General features: G+C 48.1%; 2 protein-coding genes and 1 long non-coding RNA gene across 6 annotated transcripts; 1 reads left to right on the plus strand and 2 right to left on the minus strand.

Annotated features, from left to right (window-relative positions):
• Window positions 1–29: 29 nt before the first annotated feature.
• Window positions 30–7,326, minus strand: RNF215 (ring finger protein 215). Of its 3 annotated transcripts, none has more exons than XM_079150977.1 (9): window positions 6,931–7,326; window positions 6,514–6,657; window positions 5,976–6,047; window positions 5,808–5,893; window positions 5,244–5,400; window positions 2,246–2,362; window positions 2,026–2,169; window positions 1,663–1,765; window positions 31–1,577 (listed from the first exon to the last, which is right to left on the minus strand). In XM_079150977.1, exons 1-9 carry the CDS (start codon window positions 7,216–7,218, stop codon window positions 1,555–1,557), a joined length of 1,134 nt encoding a protein of 377 aa, XP_079007103.1. In that variant the 5' UTR covers window positions 7,219–7,326; the 3' UTR covers window positions 31–1,554. The 3 variants fall into 3 exon arrangements, with proteins under 3 accessions (XP_079007104.1, XP_079007103.1, XP_079007102.1); XM_079150976.1 differs by having other exon boundaries at window positions 32–1,577; window positions 2,246–2,365; window positions 6,931–7,325; XM_079150978.1 differs by lacking the exon at window positions 2,246–2,362 and having other exon boundaries at window positions 30–1,577.
• A 92-nt stretch (window positions 7,327–7,418) lies between these two features.
• LOC306668015 (small ubiquitin-related modifier 2-like) lies at window positions 7,419–8,743 on the plus strand. Its single transcript, XM_079150992.1, has 2 exons — window positions 7,419–8,412; window positions 8,484–8,743. The coding sequence occupies exons 1-2, from the start codon at window positions 8,260–8,262 to the stop codon at window positions 8,544–8,546; spliced, it is 216 nt and encodes a 71-aa protein (XP_079007118.1). The 5' UTR covers window positions 7,419–8,259; the 3' UTR covers window positions 8,547–8,743.
• Window positions 8,357–14,620, minus strand: LOC306668017. 2 transcript variants are annotated; one of them, XR_013765709.1, is made up of 3 exons: window positions 14,496–14,620; window positions 14,287–14,363; window positions 8,357–8,475 (listed from the first exon to the last, which is right to left on the minus strand). It is a non-coding gene; the product is annotated as an uncharacterized lncRNA (long non-coding RNA). The 2 variants fall into 2 exon arrangements; XR_013765710.1 differs by lacking the exon at window positions 8,357–8,475 and adding an exon at window positions 9,346–9,383.
• Between the last annotated feature and the right edge of the window lie 3,022 nt (window positions 14,621–17,642).

Genomic DNA, 17,642 nt, shown 5'->3' on the forward strand with positions numbered 1-17,642 from the left:
CATTGGCCAGCTGAGACCTGGCCTCGCCAGTACGCAGGAGCTTCCTAACTCTCTCCTGATAGACTTAGGAAAAAGAGAGCCAATCACAGGCAAAAAGAAGCTTCTAGCATCTGGGCCAGGTGAAGAAATCTTTCTGTTCCTACAGTAAGGACCAAGGGGTAAACCTGGACTCCGTAACTGGCACCTACTAAGAGGAGGATCAGAGTGTGGGGGATGTGGAGGGGAAAGGCAAGTGAGGACATCTGAAGCAAGCAATGAGTCAAAGGCCAGGATGCTGGCTCAGGGCTTCCTGAGGCAAATGGAGTGCAGCAGTGCCTTCAGCCTCCCACCTGGCTCTGATCCTGGATCTGGGGATATTAAGGACCCAAGAACACCAGGCATCCTTTCAATAAGGAACTCTTTACCTTTAGGAACTGGTCACGAAGATTTCTCTAAGTCCTGGAAGTCAGAGCCTCAGGAGGGCCAAAAAAGGCAAAGCCAGGCCTTAGACACCTTAGCCCTTCAAGTCAGCTGCAGAGAATGGCCCCTGCATTGAATCCCCTTCAGGTGTCAAGTGTCTGACTTCCTTTTCTTTTCCACCAGCCAGAGCAAACTCTGCTTTTAACAGGCCCACATGAAAGTCAGGCTCACTTGAGTGCTTTCCCCACCTTAAAGTCAACTATGCATATAATATAAGCTAATCACAGGGATAAAATCCCTTAAAGAGTCACCATTCCAGAGACTATACAAGGCATGTTCATGACAAGGTAGGAATGGGGGGATCTTAAGGGTCATATGAGAATTCTACCTGCCACCAGCAACATCCACACAAATTTTACATCATATTTAAAATATATCCACATTTATTTTACTATTAAAACTTCCCGACCCCAACTCTTAAAAAATGGATACCCTTGGAAAATATACATTTATCCTGTGGCTTCAAGTATCCTGGTCAGCAACACACAGCCCAACCAAGAACAGGACTGGATGGTTTCTAAGGCCTCTGGTCCCAGCCAGGCCCAGGAAGGGAGCCCAGCTGAATAAGCAGCAGGACCCATGGCTCCCAGTACCCAAGGACCGAAGGCAGCAGGCAGTAGAGTCGTCTCTGGGTTTAACATCACAGCCTTGACCAAGACATTCTGAAAGGTCAGGCCAGGGTGCCCCAAGGTCAGAGAACTTTTCCATTAATCCACCCCCCAATAAATAAGCATAAACCCCATCTACTATATTCTCGGATATTGAGAGCTCCTAGAGGGCTGGGGGCAGCAGCACTGGGCCCCACATTCTCTTTTCCCAGGGCTCTCAGAGCTGCCTGTGACAAGGGAAGACACAGACATCCCAGGATTACAGAGAAGGACCCCAGAGTGACCTCTCCCTTGCCTGGTGGGTCCTGACCTGCATCCTTGGCCTGGGGCTGCAGGTCTCTCCTTCCCAGCAAGGTCATGGAGAGGCCCATATCCTTTCTTCACCCACAGGAAATGTCCTGTCCATCCCATTGTCCTGTCCCAGGAGTCCAGGCTGAGGGCCAGGGTACAGGTGGGAAAGTTCCATCCCCACATCCAGAATCCCCAGCTAGTCATCTGAGTAGTGGTTCCCTGCAGGGAAGGAGGAAGAACATGGAGGAAGGCATCAGGTGGGGGATAGAAGGGGTCAGCCAAGGGCCCCACCCCTGGTGCTCACCTAGAACATTGAACTTGCACAGCGGGCAAGTCTGCTGGAGAATCAGCCAGGGGTCCACACAGTCTCGATGGAACTCATGCTTACAGGGCAGCACCCGGAGCCACTACAAGGGCAGGGGAGGGCTCAGGTCACAGGGGCAAGACTCCATATGGGGGGGCGGCCGGGCAGGCTCACCTTAACTGGGGAACCAAAACCCCCTGGGGCTTGCCCACCCACCACCCCCTCAACCCTAGTTCTGCTTTCTGTAGCCCTGGTAGGGGATGGAAGGAGAAAGGCCTGGTTGGGGGTGGCTCCGGGTGTCTCAGGACTAGGGTGAAGGACGTCACAGTTCAGCTGATAGCTGGTCCCGCCCAGGGCACTCACCTGTTTGTTGCAGAAGTAGTCCAGGCACACAGCACAGGTCTCAGTGACCAGCTCTGGGCGGCCCTGAGCTACCCTGCTCAGACGGCAGCGCCGGGTCTTAAGGGATGCCAGTCTCCGCACTACACGCCGCTTGAACAGGTCCACCTGTCAGGAGAGGACAACCAGAGTCTTGCAGGCCCAAGGTCTGTAGGCACCAGGGCTCCCTCAGTCTGGCTCCCACCTGGCCGCTGGGCTCCTGTTGGCTCTGCCGAGATGCCTGTCGCTGGGCCTGGACCACAAGGCCTGTGCACAGGAGCATGGCCACTAGCAGAATGGCATTCCACAGCTGCTGCAGAGGCTTCTGGGGAGGGAGGTGGGTGTCAAGGGTGCTGGAGCTGCCCCACACTCCTTCCTAGGAACATCCACGTCCAGAGACCAGCCAGGTGACATGCACTGAGGACCTTTGTATCCCCCAGGCTTATTGCTTCCTCTTCTGAAGCCTCCATCCCTCCTACCTGGTGATTGTCAGGATATGCCCCCAGCTATAAGTCCTTCATCTGGTTGCAAGGAAAGCCATATATGTCCCCAGCACCATTCTACCCACTTCTGTCTTGCACATTCCCCTGGCCTGCTTTCTCAGGCACTGCCATCTCTCACTCCCCTCCATCCAGGCTGAACATCCACACCCTCAGTCTTGTTGCTTTGCTCTCCTAGAGGTCTCATGCACCCCTCCTCTATCCCATGACCTTTTGGTCCTCAACCCTGCCCACCCATTTCCCACAGCTAGGGGATCTCACCTGCAAACCTGACCCCACAGCACTCTTTCCTTCCTTCACCCACTGCCTCCCTCCTTGTTCCATACTTCTGGCTCCTTCATGTTTGTGCCCTTCCACACACACATGTTCCCTCTCTCAGGACCTCACCTCTTCCTGAACTTTACTTTTTTTTTTTTTTTTTTTTTGGTCGGGGAGGGTACCAGGGAATGAACCTAAGGATGCTTAACCTCTGAGCTACATCCCCTGCCCTTTTTATATTTTATTTTGAGACAGGGTCTTGCTGAGATGCTTAGGGCCTCACTAAGTTGCTGAGGCTGGCTTTGAACTTGATTTTCCTGCCTCTGCCTCCTGAACTACTGGGATTATAGGCAGGCACCACTGAGCCCAGCAAGACCCCATTTCTTGCACCACCAGGGTGATGTACCTTCTGGCCTCCCTCTGCTCAAGCCCTCATGTCCACTCTAACCACATGTTTCCTTGCTGCTGCCCTTGGTGGCCCACAAGCTCCTGTTAGTGGGAGGAACTGAATCTGACATGGTCACACTATAGCCTCAGTGCCTCCCATAATCATGGAATGCATGTGCTGGGAAACATGACTGAAAGACCACTATAAAGCCTGTGGGCCCCATGGGGTCTCAGAGCTGCTGAGGGACTACCACTGATGTTGACAGCTTTTACCAATCACCTGCTAGGCTTTGACCACTGAGAACTGGCTCAGGAAATGATGTGGCAGAATAAGCAAGATATGCATATTCTTCCACATAGGCATGCTATTTCACACAGCCTGGATATGTGTTCTGACTAATAAACATTCATTTAAAAGCTGTTGGCATTCCTAACAGTTCTGGGTCTTCATGTTCTTTCCCAACTAATGTGGAAGTTCAGTTTCCATCATGGCAGAGGAGAGGGGCTAAGAAGTGATTTGACCAAAGGCCATCACTCTAGACCAGGTTGGAGACTACTAGTGCCATGAGACGTTGCTCTTGCTTGAGACAGGGGAGCTCTGGGGACCACTACCAAGAGGTATTAATGAACCTGCCCTGCACTCCAGTTGCACTGGGTTGCTGGTACCTGATCCAGGAAGCTCTCCTAAAACTCCCGAGGTTGAGCTCAGGTAACCTTGCTATGACCTGGGAGGGCCTGTGCTACTGCCATCGTGGCACCTCAGCAGAGATATCTGACAGAGTATGTCTGATTTATCTATCTCCCACACTGGGCCCTATAAGCCTAGGGTTGGACCTGTCCTGTCCTGTGTCCCATGCCATGCTGAGATAGGTTGACATGTGTAGAGACTTGCTGAATGGTCACTACATTATAGTCCATCAGGCTAGCAAGCTGAGATGTCTGCCCAGTCACCCTTGACATCCCAAGTCCATGGCCATCTACCACTTACATGGGCACACCCCATATAAGTAGTATGTTCGCACTTGTTCCACTTTGCTCTTTGTTCCGGCCAGACCTAAGGCTGTGAGCATTCCTGCCTCCAGGCCTACCAGGATCCTTCCTGAACTCATACTCTCTTCCCAGCTCTAACCTTTCAGCACTTCCCCCGGCCCCTGTCCCCAGTGAGGAACATGAGCCCAGAGATGTTAAATACTAGGTCTATAATCACTCAGCTAAGGTTTTGGAGTCAGGTTTGAATCCAGGCCTGACTTGAAGCTACTCAGTGTACATACCAGCTGACCAGGGCATGCCTGCAACAGGCAGAGTAGGGACTATAGATATGGAGAGGATCTACTTTTTTTTTTTTTTTTTTGCAGTGCTGGGAGTTCAACACAGGCCTTGGGAGTTCAACACAGGCCTTGGGCATGCTAAGCAAGTACTCTACTACTGAACTACACCCCCAGCCCAAAAGAATACCCTTGAATCCCCTAATATCAAACATCAGGAAACTGAGAGACAAAGCTGGCCACCTGGAGACAAAAAAGACATGCTCCCCAACATGTGCATATACATTTATGGGTTGTCCTAAAAGCCTGTGAAAGGCTGGCAAAGCAGAGCTGTGGCTGAGCAGAGAGTGTAAGGAGCTTTCTCAGGCAGGCAGGCAGGATGAGCTGGGAAGGCTCTGCTAGACATATGAAATGAAGAAAAAGGGTATCAATGCCTAAGGACAAGCCCCAGAGGCAGGATTCCAATGACTGGCACAGGGTGGCCATAACATAGGCAGAAGACTAGAAAAACAGGTTAAGTGATGAGGACTCTGAAAACCAAGCTAAGGAGTCAGAACTTTGTTCTGAAGAAAATGGGAAGCCAAAGAAGCTTACTAGTTGGGAGGAGAAGACCATGGCAAGAGCTAAATTAACTATACATGTCCCTGGGCCAGACATGTCACAGAAGGCCCACTGTACCATGTCACTAAACACATAAGCCCTGTAAGGTGGGAAGGGCTATCCTTGCCACCAAGGCAGGGAGAGGCTACAGGGTTTGCAAGACAAGGTATGTGTGTGGTCCCACCTGACTCACCTGCTCCTGGGCACGACTGCCTCCCAGGCATACCAAGTCCTGCCATCCTCCATAACTATCCTTGGAGAGGCTGCAGGTGGTCCACAGGGTCAGCTTCCACTCAATGTTGGCTGACAGGGACTCTCCACTAGTGATCTCAGCTGTGGCTTGGGTCCTCCTAGGAAAGAAAGTCACACAGGGGGCAGGCAGAAGGGCCCTTGGAAAAAAAGGCCCAGACTCACCCACCCATCTCTGCATGGATATCCCAAAACATCATTCCTACAGGCCTTCTGCTTTGGCTCTCAGGCCTTTTCTGGCTGCTGATTTTTCCAGTTCTCACATCATGCCAAGGAAGAGCACTGTCAATTAGATATCCTGTTTCCTCCTTGCTGGGACCAGTCTCCTCTGCCCATAAAGTCAACTCCTCCCTCCAGGCCCCATGTGTCCATCCTATTTCCTCCCGCATTTTTCAGCCAGGGAAAGCACACGCTTAAAGTGAACAGATAAGGCTCTGTTTCTGAGAACCCCTCTGGGAGAGCTAGAACCCTCCACACCCAGGCCTTTGGAGGCTAAACCCCAACTCACTGCAGCAGTGCCTCCAACAGCTTGGTAACATTGGAAGAATAATGGAGGACAATCACAGGTCTGAGCAGAAGTTGGGATATGTCCAGCTGCAGGGAACAGGGTAATCAGCAGACCTTGGTCCCTGCTCTTGTCCCAACCTGCTCACCCTCAGAGTCTACTCCAGTTTACCTCTCGGACCACATTGTGGTTCAGGATGAGGAGTAGCAAAGCAGAGGCTCCCAGGAAGAGGGCCCGTTGCATCTGCAAGAGGACAGAGGTGGGAAGCTAGCATATACCCTGCGACACACCTGTCTCACCACCTGCAGCCCCAGCTGCTCTTAGCTCCTGCCTCTGCAGTGTGTGTTCCCTCTGGACAGACTAGCCATAACTTGAAGTCAGAAACTCTCATGCCTTCTCCTTTATAGAATTCAAACATCCCAGTCCTTTCCCTGGACTGAGCAAGGCAGTCATTCCACAGACTCCCATCACATACTCCTAGAGCCTGGCCCAGTTTCCTGACCAACCTCTTCCCCCCACCTCCTTGCTTCAACACCATACTGTCTTGATTTTCCAAACCGGTGCCTTCACCCATGCATGCTTGTGGCTTCTCTGAAAACTCCTTAGGAGTCATGTGGTAGCCTGACTGTAGATGCTGTGGGACCTTTTCCTCCAGGTCCCCCAACCCCCCCAACACACACACACACACACACACACACACCATCTGCACCTGCTGGACCAGAGCTTTGGGACAGGCCTGTGGGCCACTGCCCTGATTCTCCTGGTGAAATTGAGCTGCCTGCTCCTTGCCCACATATGCCACTGCGATCCAGCTTTCTACTGGCACCTCTTGCTCAGCATCCACGACGTCCATCTGTATAGCAAGGGCCATGAGCAGAGGGAGGGAGAGACAGAAGAGGGAGCCAGGATCGGCTACAGAGAATACAAGGTCAGAGTCTGGGAACGAGTTTGGAGTGTGGATATAAGCTTTTGGAAGCCTTAATGCTGGGGACCTGGGAAGCCTGGGCTGGAAGCACTGAGCTGTCAGCTCGATTTGGTCCAGGGTAATGGTGAGTTCTGGGTGCAGGGTCTAAAGCGGGGTATGGAGGGGGGGCGGGGGAGGGCGGGTTAGGCGAGGCGCGCTCACCAGCAGCAGGCGGCCCCCCAGCTGGGGCGCTGGCTCGGCTTCGGAGCCGATCCTGACCCCCTCCAAGACCAGAGCGTCCTGCCAAGGCAGCCTCACTTCCACCCGCACCGCGCGGGCTCCGCCCCGCCCCACTCGAGTCGCCGGCTCGCTGCCGTCAGCCGCGGCCCCGGGCCCCGCCAGGCCCAGCCACAGCGGCAGCAGGGGCAGCAGCAGCAGCAGCGGCGACGGAACTGGCGGAGGAGGCGGGGGCGGCGGCGACCTCAGCGAGGGGCGAACGGCGGGCCCCATGGTCTGACCCCGCTAGCAGGCGACACTAGAGACCTGGGGTACCCGGCGCGGGGGTAGCAGAGGCTGCGAGGCCGCGGCCGGCCGGGGCGGGGCGTAGGGAGGGGCGGGACCACGGCCGGACGGGGCGGGACGCCGAGAGGGGTGGGGCGGGTCCTTGGCGGCTCGGTACCCTAATTGGGCCGCGCACGCCCCCTGGTGACTGAGAGAAATCCCAGTCCTGGCGGCCGGAAGCGGGAAGGGGGAGGAGCCGGGATCCTGGTGCGGAGGCAAGAGTCTGAAAGACCAAGCGCTGGCTAGAGATATTGTCAATTCAGTCCCGCGCAGTTTAGACCGAGGGAGGTAGTTGGAAAGGGTAATTGGAGAGGCAGAGACACAATCAGGGCCTGAGAAGGACAGCAACAAGGGACATTTGGGGATCTGGGACTTAACCCTTGCTCTGTGGAGACCCAGAGTTTAGCCAGGACCATATCACACGCGCTCTTCCCTGGGTTTATCTCCTTCGGACCAAAGGGCAGAAGACAGAGAACTAGAAGTTGATACGGGTAACAGATGGAAGGATCCCAGGAGGACAGGGAGAGGAACTGGAGGGCGCGAGGCTAGATCAAGCACAGAGATCCTTTATGGGGCAGAGAGGCAGGTCACTTTTGTCATTTACTTCATCTAGAAATGGGTTTGATATAAAACCAGCACTGCCCCACTCCCAACAAATAATCTCTAATGCCTACTGGAAGGTGAAGGTTTCACTACTGTCCAACAGTTTGTCCGTTTCTCTAGGTGCTGAGCTGCAGGGAGCTGCCTCAGTTTGAAACCTTAACCTTTAAAAAATTGTACCATGATTAAAAAAAAAAAAAAAGAAAGAAAGAAAAGCCAGATGAGCCGTGACACTTCCCCACCTAATATTTTATTATAAAAAGTTCAAACAGCTCGTCCACCGCTGCCGCCTCCTTCTTCTGCCGCTCCTGGAGCTGCTTGTGTGCTGGTTCGGTGCGGACCTGGTACCTCTTTTGTGAAGCGGCAGCTGAGGAGACTCTGGCTCTCGCCATGGCCGACGAAAAGCCCAAGGAAGGAGTCAAGACTGAGAACAATGATCATATTAACTTGAAGGTGGCAGGGCAGGATGGTTCTTTGGTGCAGTTTAAGATTCAGAGGCATACACCACTTAGTAAACTAATGAAAGCCTATTGTGAACGACAGGTTTGTCCATGAGGCAGATCAGATTCCAATTTGATGGGCAGCCAATTAATGAAACAGACACACCTGCACAGTTGGAAATGGAGGATGAAGATACAATTGATGTGTTCCCGCAGCAGACAGGAGGTGTCTACTAAAAAGGGGACCTGCTACTTTACTTCAGAACTCTATTCCTACAGACCAAGAATACATTCTTAATTAGAAAACTGCAATTTGGTTCCACCACATCCTGACTACTACAGTATAGTTTTCTCTATTCTTTCATTTTCCCCTTCCCCATTCTTTTATTGTACATAAAGTAACTGGTGTATGTGCACAAGCATATTGCATTTTTTTAACTAAATGGTCAGTGATATGTTTTGATTGACATCAAATGGAGATGGGATGGGAAAAAATACTGGTTCTGTGAAATTATCCCCTTTCTCCATTAGTGGCATGCTCATTCAACTCTTATCTTTATATTCCAGTAAGTTATTTTGTTCTCACTGTTTTAACAAAAATCAATCAAACAAACAAACAAAAAAACCCCTGAACAACATAAAAATCCTTGCATACCTTGTTTAATTGGAGGAATTTAATGTTTTTCATTTATCATTGTAAAACCAAGGACAATTTTATAACTTTTTTGTACGTGACTGTTACATGTAGGGCAGGCAATTTGTCTTTAAGTAGGGGTAAATTACTCCTCCCCACCCCTTCTTATCCCTCTATAGAGTCTCTCCTTCCTCCATTGCCCACTTCCCACCCCCTATAATGTGTCATCATCCACTTATCAGTGAGATCATTTGTCCTTTGGTTTTTTGAGATTGGCTTATCTCACTTATCATGAAAAGATTCCTAGATAGTTTTCCCTTCAAGTCAAGCGTCTTGTTGTTTAAACTTCTAGTTAAAAAAAAAAAAAAGTTCAAATAGAAAAATGAAGAATCTTCCAGTGAACACCAATCCAGCCATCAATATCAATGGTCAACATACTACTGAAGAAAAGTGAGATAGACTAAAATAGCCTGATAGCAGTACAAAGATAGGCATGGAACAGGCCAGTAACTGACAATAAAGTATAAACCTGGTGTGTCAGAGGGAATGTTGCATGTTGGGAAATGGAAAGAGATAGTGTGGTGTGCCCTTCCATAAATTTTGCTAAGAAGCTGGGCGCAGTCTGCATGCCTGCAATCCCAACAATTCAGGAGCCTGAGGCAGGAGGATCGCAAGTTCAAAGTCAGCCTTAGCAACTTAGGGAGACCCTGTCTCAAAATAAAATATGAAAAGGGCTGGGAATGTGGCTCAGTGGTTAAGAGCCCCTGGGTTCAATCCCTGGTACCAAAGGGAAAGAAGAAAGAAAAGAAAGGAAAAGAAAAAAGAAAATTGAAAAGAAAAGAAAGAAAAAGAAAAAAATTTTTTTTGCTAAGAAATCAGTTTAACCACTAGGAAAAGGAGTCAAATTGAACCCCGATTGCATATCATAGACAGAAAATCAGTTCCATCTGGATTAAAGAACTAAACATGAAAAGTAAAACTTCAGACATTTTTAGAAAAAAAATAAGACTATATTTCAAGGTCAGAAGAGATTCCTTATGACATAAAAGTAAAATTGTAAAGGAAAAGGTTGAATATATCCATAACAATAGGAAAAACTCTTTTGTTAATGAAAACAGTAGAATAAAGTGGCAGGAAAGGCCCCAAACTAGGAAAAGATGTTTGCAACCAAATGATTCATACAAAGAATAGTAAATATATAGATATGGGCATAAGAAACAAATGGCATTGGACAAAAAAGGAAACAATGGCCAATAAAAATGAAAAGATAGCTAAGGGAATATTGTGGTATCTTTATGTGTGGAGTATTATACAACAAAAAAAAAATAATGAACTAGTTATGAGGAGCACCATAGATGCTGAGCACAAAAACGTCTCCAAATAATACTTACTAGCTAAGGTCAAAAACATCAGGACTCCTAAGATCAATACACAAATATCAGATGTGTTTTTATACACCAGTAACAATTAAAAAAGGAAATTAAGACAACAATTCCACTTGCAATAGTATCTGAAATAATTAAATACCTTGGAATGAATGAAAACAAAAAGATAAAAAACTCATGTACTATAAACTACAAAATCTTGCTGAAATAAAGTAGACCTAAACAAGTGGAGAGTCAGTCAAACTAATGAGTTGTCACTACAGATTCAATGTAGTCCCTATAAAAATACAATTTTTTTTGATGGTGCTAGGGATTGAGCCCAGGTCTTCACACATGCTAGATAAGCACTCTGTCACTGAACTATATCCCCAGTCCTTTACATTTTTAAGACTGTCTCACTAAGTTTCCCAGGCTGATCTCAAACTTGTGATCCTCCTGCCTCAGTCTTCTTTTCTGTATGTGTGTGTGTGTGTGTGTGTGTGTGTGTGTATATATATATATATATATAAAATATTTTTTTAACTTGTCAATGGACCTTTATTTTATTTATATGTGATGCTGAGAATTGAACCCATTGCCTCACATATGCCAGGAAAGTACTCTACCACAGAGCCACAACCCCAGTCCCTCTGCCCCAGTCTTTTGAGTAGCTGGAATTACAGGCATGTGCCACTATGCCCTACTAATCCCTATTGAAATTCTTTTTTATGGGGGGAGGAGGTAATGGGGACCAACCATTTTTATTTTTTACTTTGAGACAGGGTCTTGGTAGTTGCTTAGGGCCTTGCTAAATTGCTGAGGCTGACCTCAAACTTCCAGTCCTTCTACCTCAGTCTCCTCAGTTGCTGGGATTATAGGTGTGTGGCATCACATGCAGCTTCTATCAAAATTCTAATGATCTTTTTGAAGAAATGGGAAAATGCAACCCCAAATTCATATGGAACTGCAAGGGGCCCTGAATAGCAAAATATATTGAAAAAGAAGAGGAAAGTTAGAAGAGTTACACTTAACTGTAAAGCTACAGTAAACAAAACAGTGTGGTACTGGCATAAAAACAGACATCTATGCTAATGGAAGAGAATTCAGAGTTCAGAAATAAACCCATGGAATTGATTTTGACAAGGTGCCAATACCTCAATGAGAAAAAGAACAGTTTCTTCAACAAATGGCTCTGAATATTTACATGCAAAGTATATAGCTGGACCCTTACTAACACCATGTACAAAAATTAATTCACAATGGATCAACAGTAAGAATGTAAACTGGTGTAATAAATGTGGAGAACAGTATGACAATTCCCCAAAATGGAAAATCATATGGATTAATGAAAACGTAGGGAAATCTGAAACTTGTCCATTGCTGGCAGTTTCTCACAAAGTTGAACATAGAATTAACATAAGCCAGCAATTTCACTTCTAGGTATGCATCCAAAAGAATTAAAATCAGGGACTCAAATACTTGTATCCACCTATTTACAGTAGGGATATACAATACCCAAAAGGAAGAAACAACCCAATTGTCCATAAACAAGAATGGATAAACAATTCAGTATTTACATACAAATGGAATAACACTGAGCCATAAAGAGGAATAAAGTACTGATATATGTTGCAGCATAGATGAACTTTGAAAATATTATACTAAGGCTGGGTGCAATGACATACATCTATAATCCCAGTGGCTCAGGAGGCTCAGGCAGGAGAATCACACATTTAAAGCCAGCCTCGGCAACTTAATAAGGCCCTAAGCAATTCAGTGAGACCCTGTCTCTAAATAAAAACTAAAATGGGCTGGAGGATGTGGCTCAGTGGTTAAGTGTGTCTGGATTCAATTCCTGGTATCAAAAAGAAAAAAGAAAAAGAAAACATTATACTAAGAAGCCAGATATAGAAGATCACATATTTTATAATTCCATTTATATGAAATGTCCAGAATAGGCAAATTCATAGAGACAGCAGACTGGTGGTTGGAAAGCTGGGGGGAAATGATGAGTGATTGCTTAAGGGATACAGGGTTTCCCTTCAGGGTGATGAAAATGTTTGGAACTAGATAAAGATGATGGTTGCACAACATTATTAATGTGTTAAATGCCATTAAAATTTTCACTTTAAAATGGTTAGTTTTATGTTCTGTGAATTTTACCACATGAAATAAGACCCAACATGCAGAATTGACTATATTATTTAGGGATATGGTCTTATGGAATAAAACTATGAAGAAAATAAAGGCAATAAGCCTGGTGCTGTGGCACACACTTATAATCCCAGCTACATGGGAGACTGAAGCAGAAGAATCCTAAGTTCAAGGCCAGCCTGGAGACTTAGTGAGACCCTGTCTCAAAATAAAACAAATTTTGAAAATGGCTGGGGATGTGGCTTAGTGGTAAAGTGCCTCCAGGTTGAATCCGCAATACCTAAGAAAAATAATAAGTTGCAAATGTGTACTCTGGAGGCTCTTTGCTACCTTTGGAGAGTCTTACTTCTCCCATTCTATGAACATCCCAGCCCATTTCTCAGCCCCAATGACAGTGCTACACACCTGTCATCAGTCAGGTTGTTGGCTCCATGATATGCCTATCCTTTTTCCCACTACTTTCTCCTTACCCCTGTTCCACCCAGGGGTTTCTGATAACCCTTCCCCCAGCATATATCTCAACCAGACACAGATCCTTGCTCACAATTGTTCCTTCCTAGGAAACATTTCTACATACTTACTGATACCCACATCCTAGGCTTTTGTCAGTAGGAGCTGCCACTCCTTGCAAACCAGAGGTACCCTATGAACTGTCTTCCCATGAGAAAGCCCTTGGTTATCCTGGAGAACAAGAACTTAAGGATGTCCACTCAATGTGGGTGGGTGTAGCCCAGCCCAGCCAGGGCCCTGATGCTGTGCAGGGGGATTTGTGGGCATGTGAAGGAGCTGTGAAGTATGGAGTAGGATGGGGTGGGGACAGCGTAAGCCCAAAAAGGGAGGCAATGAGGGAACAAGGATCAGAAATTGACTGCAAGAACGTGAGGGACCTGGAGGCCCTGCCAGAGAGGAGCAAGCGAGGGGAACTAGGAGTTAGTCCACCCGACAACCAGGAATGGACAGACAGGATGCTCAGCTCTTTGGGCCCCCTCAGAGGAGTTAAGCCCACAGATTCCAAACTGCTTGATTTCTGGGACAAGGTGTAGAGTGAATGAGGAGAGGATAGTCACTCTTTTACCATGTGGCTCCAGGCAAGCCACCTCCCTATTGGTCTGTGTCCCCAGGTATAACATGAGAACTTGGACAAAAGGATTTGGAAGGACTTTTCATCAGACATTCTGTGATTCCAAATAGCTTGTTTCTTGGAATACAAAGTTTTCTGGCCCTAGGTTGTGACCTATGTGGAGGGGACCCCAATTCCTATGTCTATTCTTAAGCCCTAAAGTTGTAGGGAAACCTTGAAAAATATGAAGCTGTTGATGAAAGGACAAGGCATGAATGTGTTTCCCAATGGTGGTTGGGATGGGGTGGTGGGAAAGTTTTAGAGGAATAGGATACACAGTAAGGCCAATGAATTCCATGAACATGGGACCACTTCTGCTCTTCCTTTGCTGAAAATGAGTTAGTCAGTCAGACACCAGGCTGTCCAGATTGCTACAAAAAGGTTTGCCATGAGTCCAGGAATGGTGGTGCTGGCAGAAGACCCAAGGGCAGGGAAGGCATATCCACTTCTGGAGTAATTAATTGTCTGTTCCAGAGACCACAAAGAAGGCCAATGTCACCAAGCTACCACCAGGTGGCAGACTGGTCCCTGGAGAATGGGGCCACACCACACTGGAACCCAGGGTTGGTCTCTATTTTGTACAAAAAGGGTCTTTGAGGAAGAAAGTGCCTGACTCACAGAATCACACCACCCATGGTAGCTTCAGGCCCAGTGGCAACATTGTCTTAGAAGATCTAAGACGATACCCGGTATGGTGGTTCATACCTGTAATCCCAGTGGCTTGGGAAGCTGAGGCAGGAAGACCATAGGTTCAAAGCTAGCCTCAACAACTTAGCAAGACCCTGTCTCAAAAAAAAAAAAAAAAAAAAAGAAGGGCTGGGGATGTAGCTCAGTTGTGATTGTTCTTTGATTGCCTAGTTCCAGTACTACCTCCCTCTACTCACCCTGATGCCCAGAGAGGGTTAGTAACTCACCCTTGATCACACAGGGTAGATGCAGAGTGGCTGCAGCCCACTGTGGTGACAGCAAGAGAAGAGAGAGACAAGAGGGGGCACCTGCTCCTTCCCTGGGCCCAGTCCTCTGGGTGAGTGTCCAGTCATGCCTACAAATGACTTGTTAGGTTCCAGGCACAGGGCAGAGAGCAGTGACCATGATTGGTAATGGCTCCTGCCCTTGAGAACAGAGAGTGAACCTTAACCACATACACCGCAAGATCATTTTAGGCCATGCTAAGTGCCATTGGAAGGAGATAAAACAGCTCTAGAGAGGGGTTGGGAGCTAGGGGCTACTTCAGTTCAGTTCCAAGAGCAAGAAGTCCTCTCTGAGAGGTGGTATGTGGGCTGATGTCTGAATGGATAGAATTTCTGGAGGAAGAAACAGGAAGTTCACGTAGAAAACAGCCAATACATTCCCTAGATTCCAGCTTCTTTCTGTAAATAATCTCATTCGATCTCATCCCAGTTATTTTGTGGGTAGAAAACTGAGGCACTGAGTTCAGGTAACTTTTCGAGGTGACAGAAACAGGACTTGGACCAAGGTCATCTGGCTCCAGAGTCATCAGGTTCACCCTCATGCCATTCTGCTTCTCAAAGTCTCTGGTGTGGAAAGAACAAACCTGCTGATGGAATCTGAACTCCATCTTAGATGCAGGGGGTAAAAGTAGAAATGGTGGCCCACTCTCTGCATGGGGAGTCTCCAGGCTCCTGCCAGTTAGTGCCAGTGCTGGAGTGGGGTCTCCAACACCCTTCCCACTCTCCTGTCCTCTGGGCAGGGTGTGGAGTCCTGAGGTCCCAGCTCCCTGCCCCCAGCCTTTCTGTTCACAGCTAACTGGGCCACCTTATTCTGAAGGGATTTGACTCTCTGAGACAACTGGAGGCTGGTGAGAAAGAGCTTAGGGATTAGGCAATGATACCCAGGAAGGTAAGGGACTTAATCAGGGGTTCGGGTGTGGGAAGCAAGGCTGGGAGAGGATTTGTGTTTTCACAAATCCTGGGTGGACTGCGGAAGTGAGAAGGAAGTGGAGTTCCCAGGGAGGAGTGGTAAAGGCTCAGTTTCTCACTCTCTTGTGCCTCAATAAACAACCCATGAGAGTAATAAAAATTCCCTCCCCTCAAGTATCTACCACTTTTCCAGCCATTATGTCACTTGGAATTCTTTCTCATAGTCACCCCTGGGGGAGAGAAGTTAGGATGAGTTTTCTCCCCGAGTTACAGGCACGTAGAGAAGGCAGGTGACCTGAGGCAGCTACAGCTCCACATGGCAGGGCTGGGAGGAGGGGAGGAGGCTCCAATTGAGTCTGGGCTATTCTGCCTGGCTGCTCTGAGAGCACAAGAGCTTTCCAGAAAGTTCCCCCGTTCTGGCCCCGTGGAAGTAGAGTGTTCCACAAATATTTGTTGAAGAGTTTAAAAAGACCGTTCTTTCTCATTCTCAAATCACTGTGCCAATCTGTGTGCCACCCCCTCTCCCACTGGCATCACCCGATCTGAGGTCAGGGCATGGGGGAGGGGGCTCTGATCTTGAAGCCAATGCCCTCCTTTTAGAGAGGAGGCCCCAAAGGCCCATGGGGCACAGACAAGCAGCCCCAAAGGGACCTGCGCGCATGCTGGTTTCTGAACAGTCACTGCAGAACATTAATTTCAGGGACATGGGTGCTCTTCCCAGTGCCAGGAGTTGCCTCCCCAAAGAAGCGAAACCTCAGGCTGCTAACTTCCAAAACTTGGACTCTAACCTCCACGCTCCTCCTAGATCTCTGTACTCCAACAGCCTCTTTTCAGTTGTTCACACTTTCCCATGCTTCCCTTACCACAGTCCCAGCAAGGTATACTCTGAACCACACACTCCATTACAGAAGTTTCTCACCTCCAGCCTGCCTGATCCAGGATGCCAGGTTCTTCCTGTTGGGCCAGGATGTCCTCTCCACCACAATATAAAGGAGTCTGGGTTGAAGTCAGGAGAGAGGGACCCCTGGATGGCAGAGGTCATTGGGTAGGTAGTTCAGGAAATTCCTGCAAGCAACATTTGATTAGGGACTGAGGAGGACAAGGCAGGAGGAATAGGATAGAACAAGAACTCTGACAAAGGAGGGCAGACGTATGTTTGGGGGATGGAGGGGAGCTTCTTTGCCTGAAATTAAAGTGTGTGAAAGGGATGCTGGGAAGAGATGGGAGTAGGCCTTGAATGCAAGTCAGTGGGGCTAGGTGGACTTCTGAAGGAACTGGGGAGCCACTGAAGGCTCTTGAGCAGGAGTGCAGCAAAATTTCTATCAGATAGGGAGGATTGTAGGGCAGGAATTGGGGAATGGAAAAAAGGTGAGGGTAAAAGACTAAAAGAGTCTCTTCTCATTTGGAGGAGTTTACCAGATTATTTATCTAGGATCAATATTATCAAATGAACTAATTTTTTCACAGTGGGCCAGACATAGGTAAGTCTCAGTGGAAGAAGGTAAACTGGGCAGCCACAGAACCTGAGAGGGTCAAATTGGAGGGAGAATTCTTCACTTAGGTTTTTATCTCACTTGAGTGAGAAGCTAGATTTGCAAGTGCATTGTAAACTGTACAGCAGTGGATCAACCTAAGGGACTGTTTCTGCTGTTTTTCTTTGAATAAAGAACATCCTGCCCTTGTAAGGGTCTTAAATAAAGATCTTAGCCACACATCCAGTAAGAAAAGCAGCCCTGCCCTGCCCCAAGCCAGAAGCCTGCAAACTCTAACTACCTGAAAACTCTTTGCAGAGTGGGGCTGGGGACCTCCCAGACACAGGGCTGGATTCTTTATGTTCACTCTGTGCCCTGCAGCAGTTCTCTATGGTAGAGGCCACACCAGGGGCAAAGTCCTTCCTAGTGTCTTTTAAAGGGTCTGCTGCAGCCTGCCTCTGCCTTCTTGCCTCTATGTGAGGAGATCGATCAGAGGCATTCTGTTTTCTACCTTCCCAGAGACGTGAGTTTTGACGTAGCCAGGGCATGAGTCTGGGAGATGGGATGCCCGTACCCTGCTAGCTCTGTGGTAGCCCCAGTCGGGCAGGAAGGGGAAGGTATGACTGTCCTTCTTCTATGTGCCAGGCACTGGGCACTCCACATCTGTCATGTTAACAACTTCAGACATTCTTTGGACCTCAGTTTCCCC

This window comes from Sciurus vulgaris (assembly GCF_902686455.1).
Source record: "Sciurus vulgaris genome assembly, chromosome: 8".
NCBI classification, from domain to species: Eukaryota; Metazoa; Chordata; class Mammalia; order Rodentia; family Sciuridae; genus Sciurus; species Sciurus vulgaris.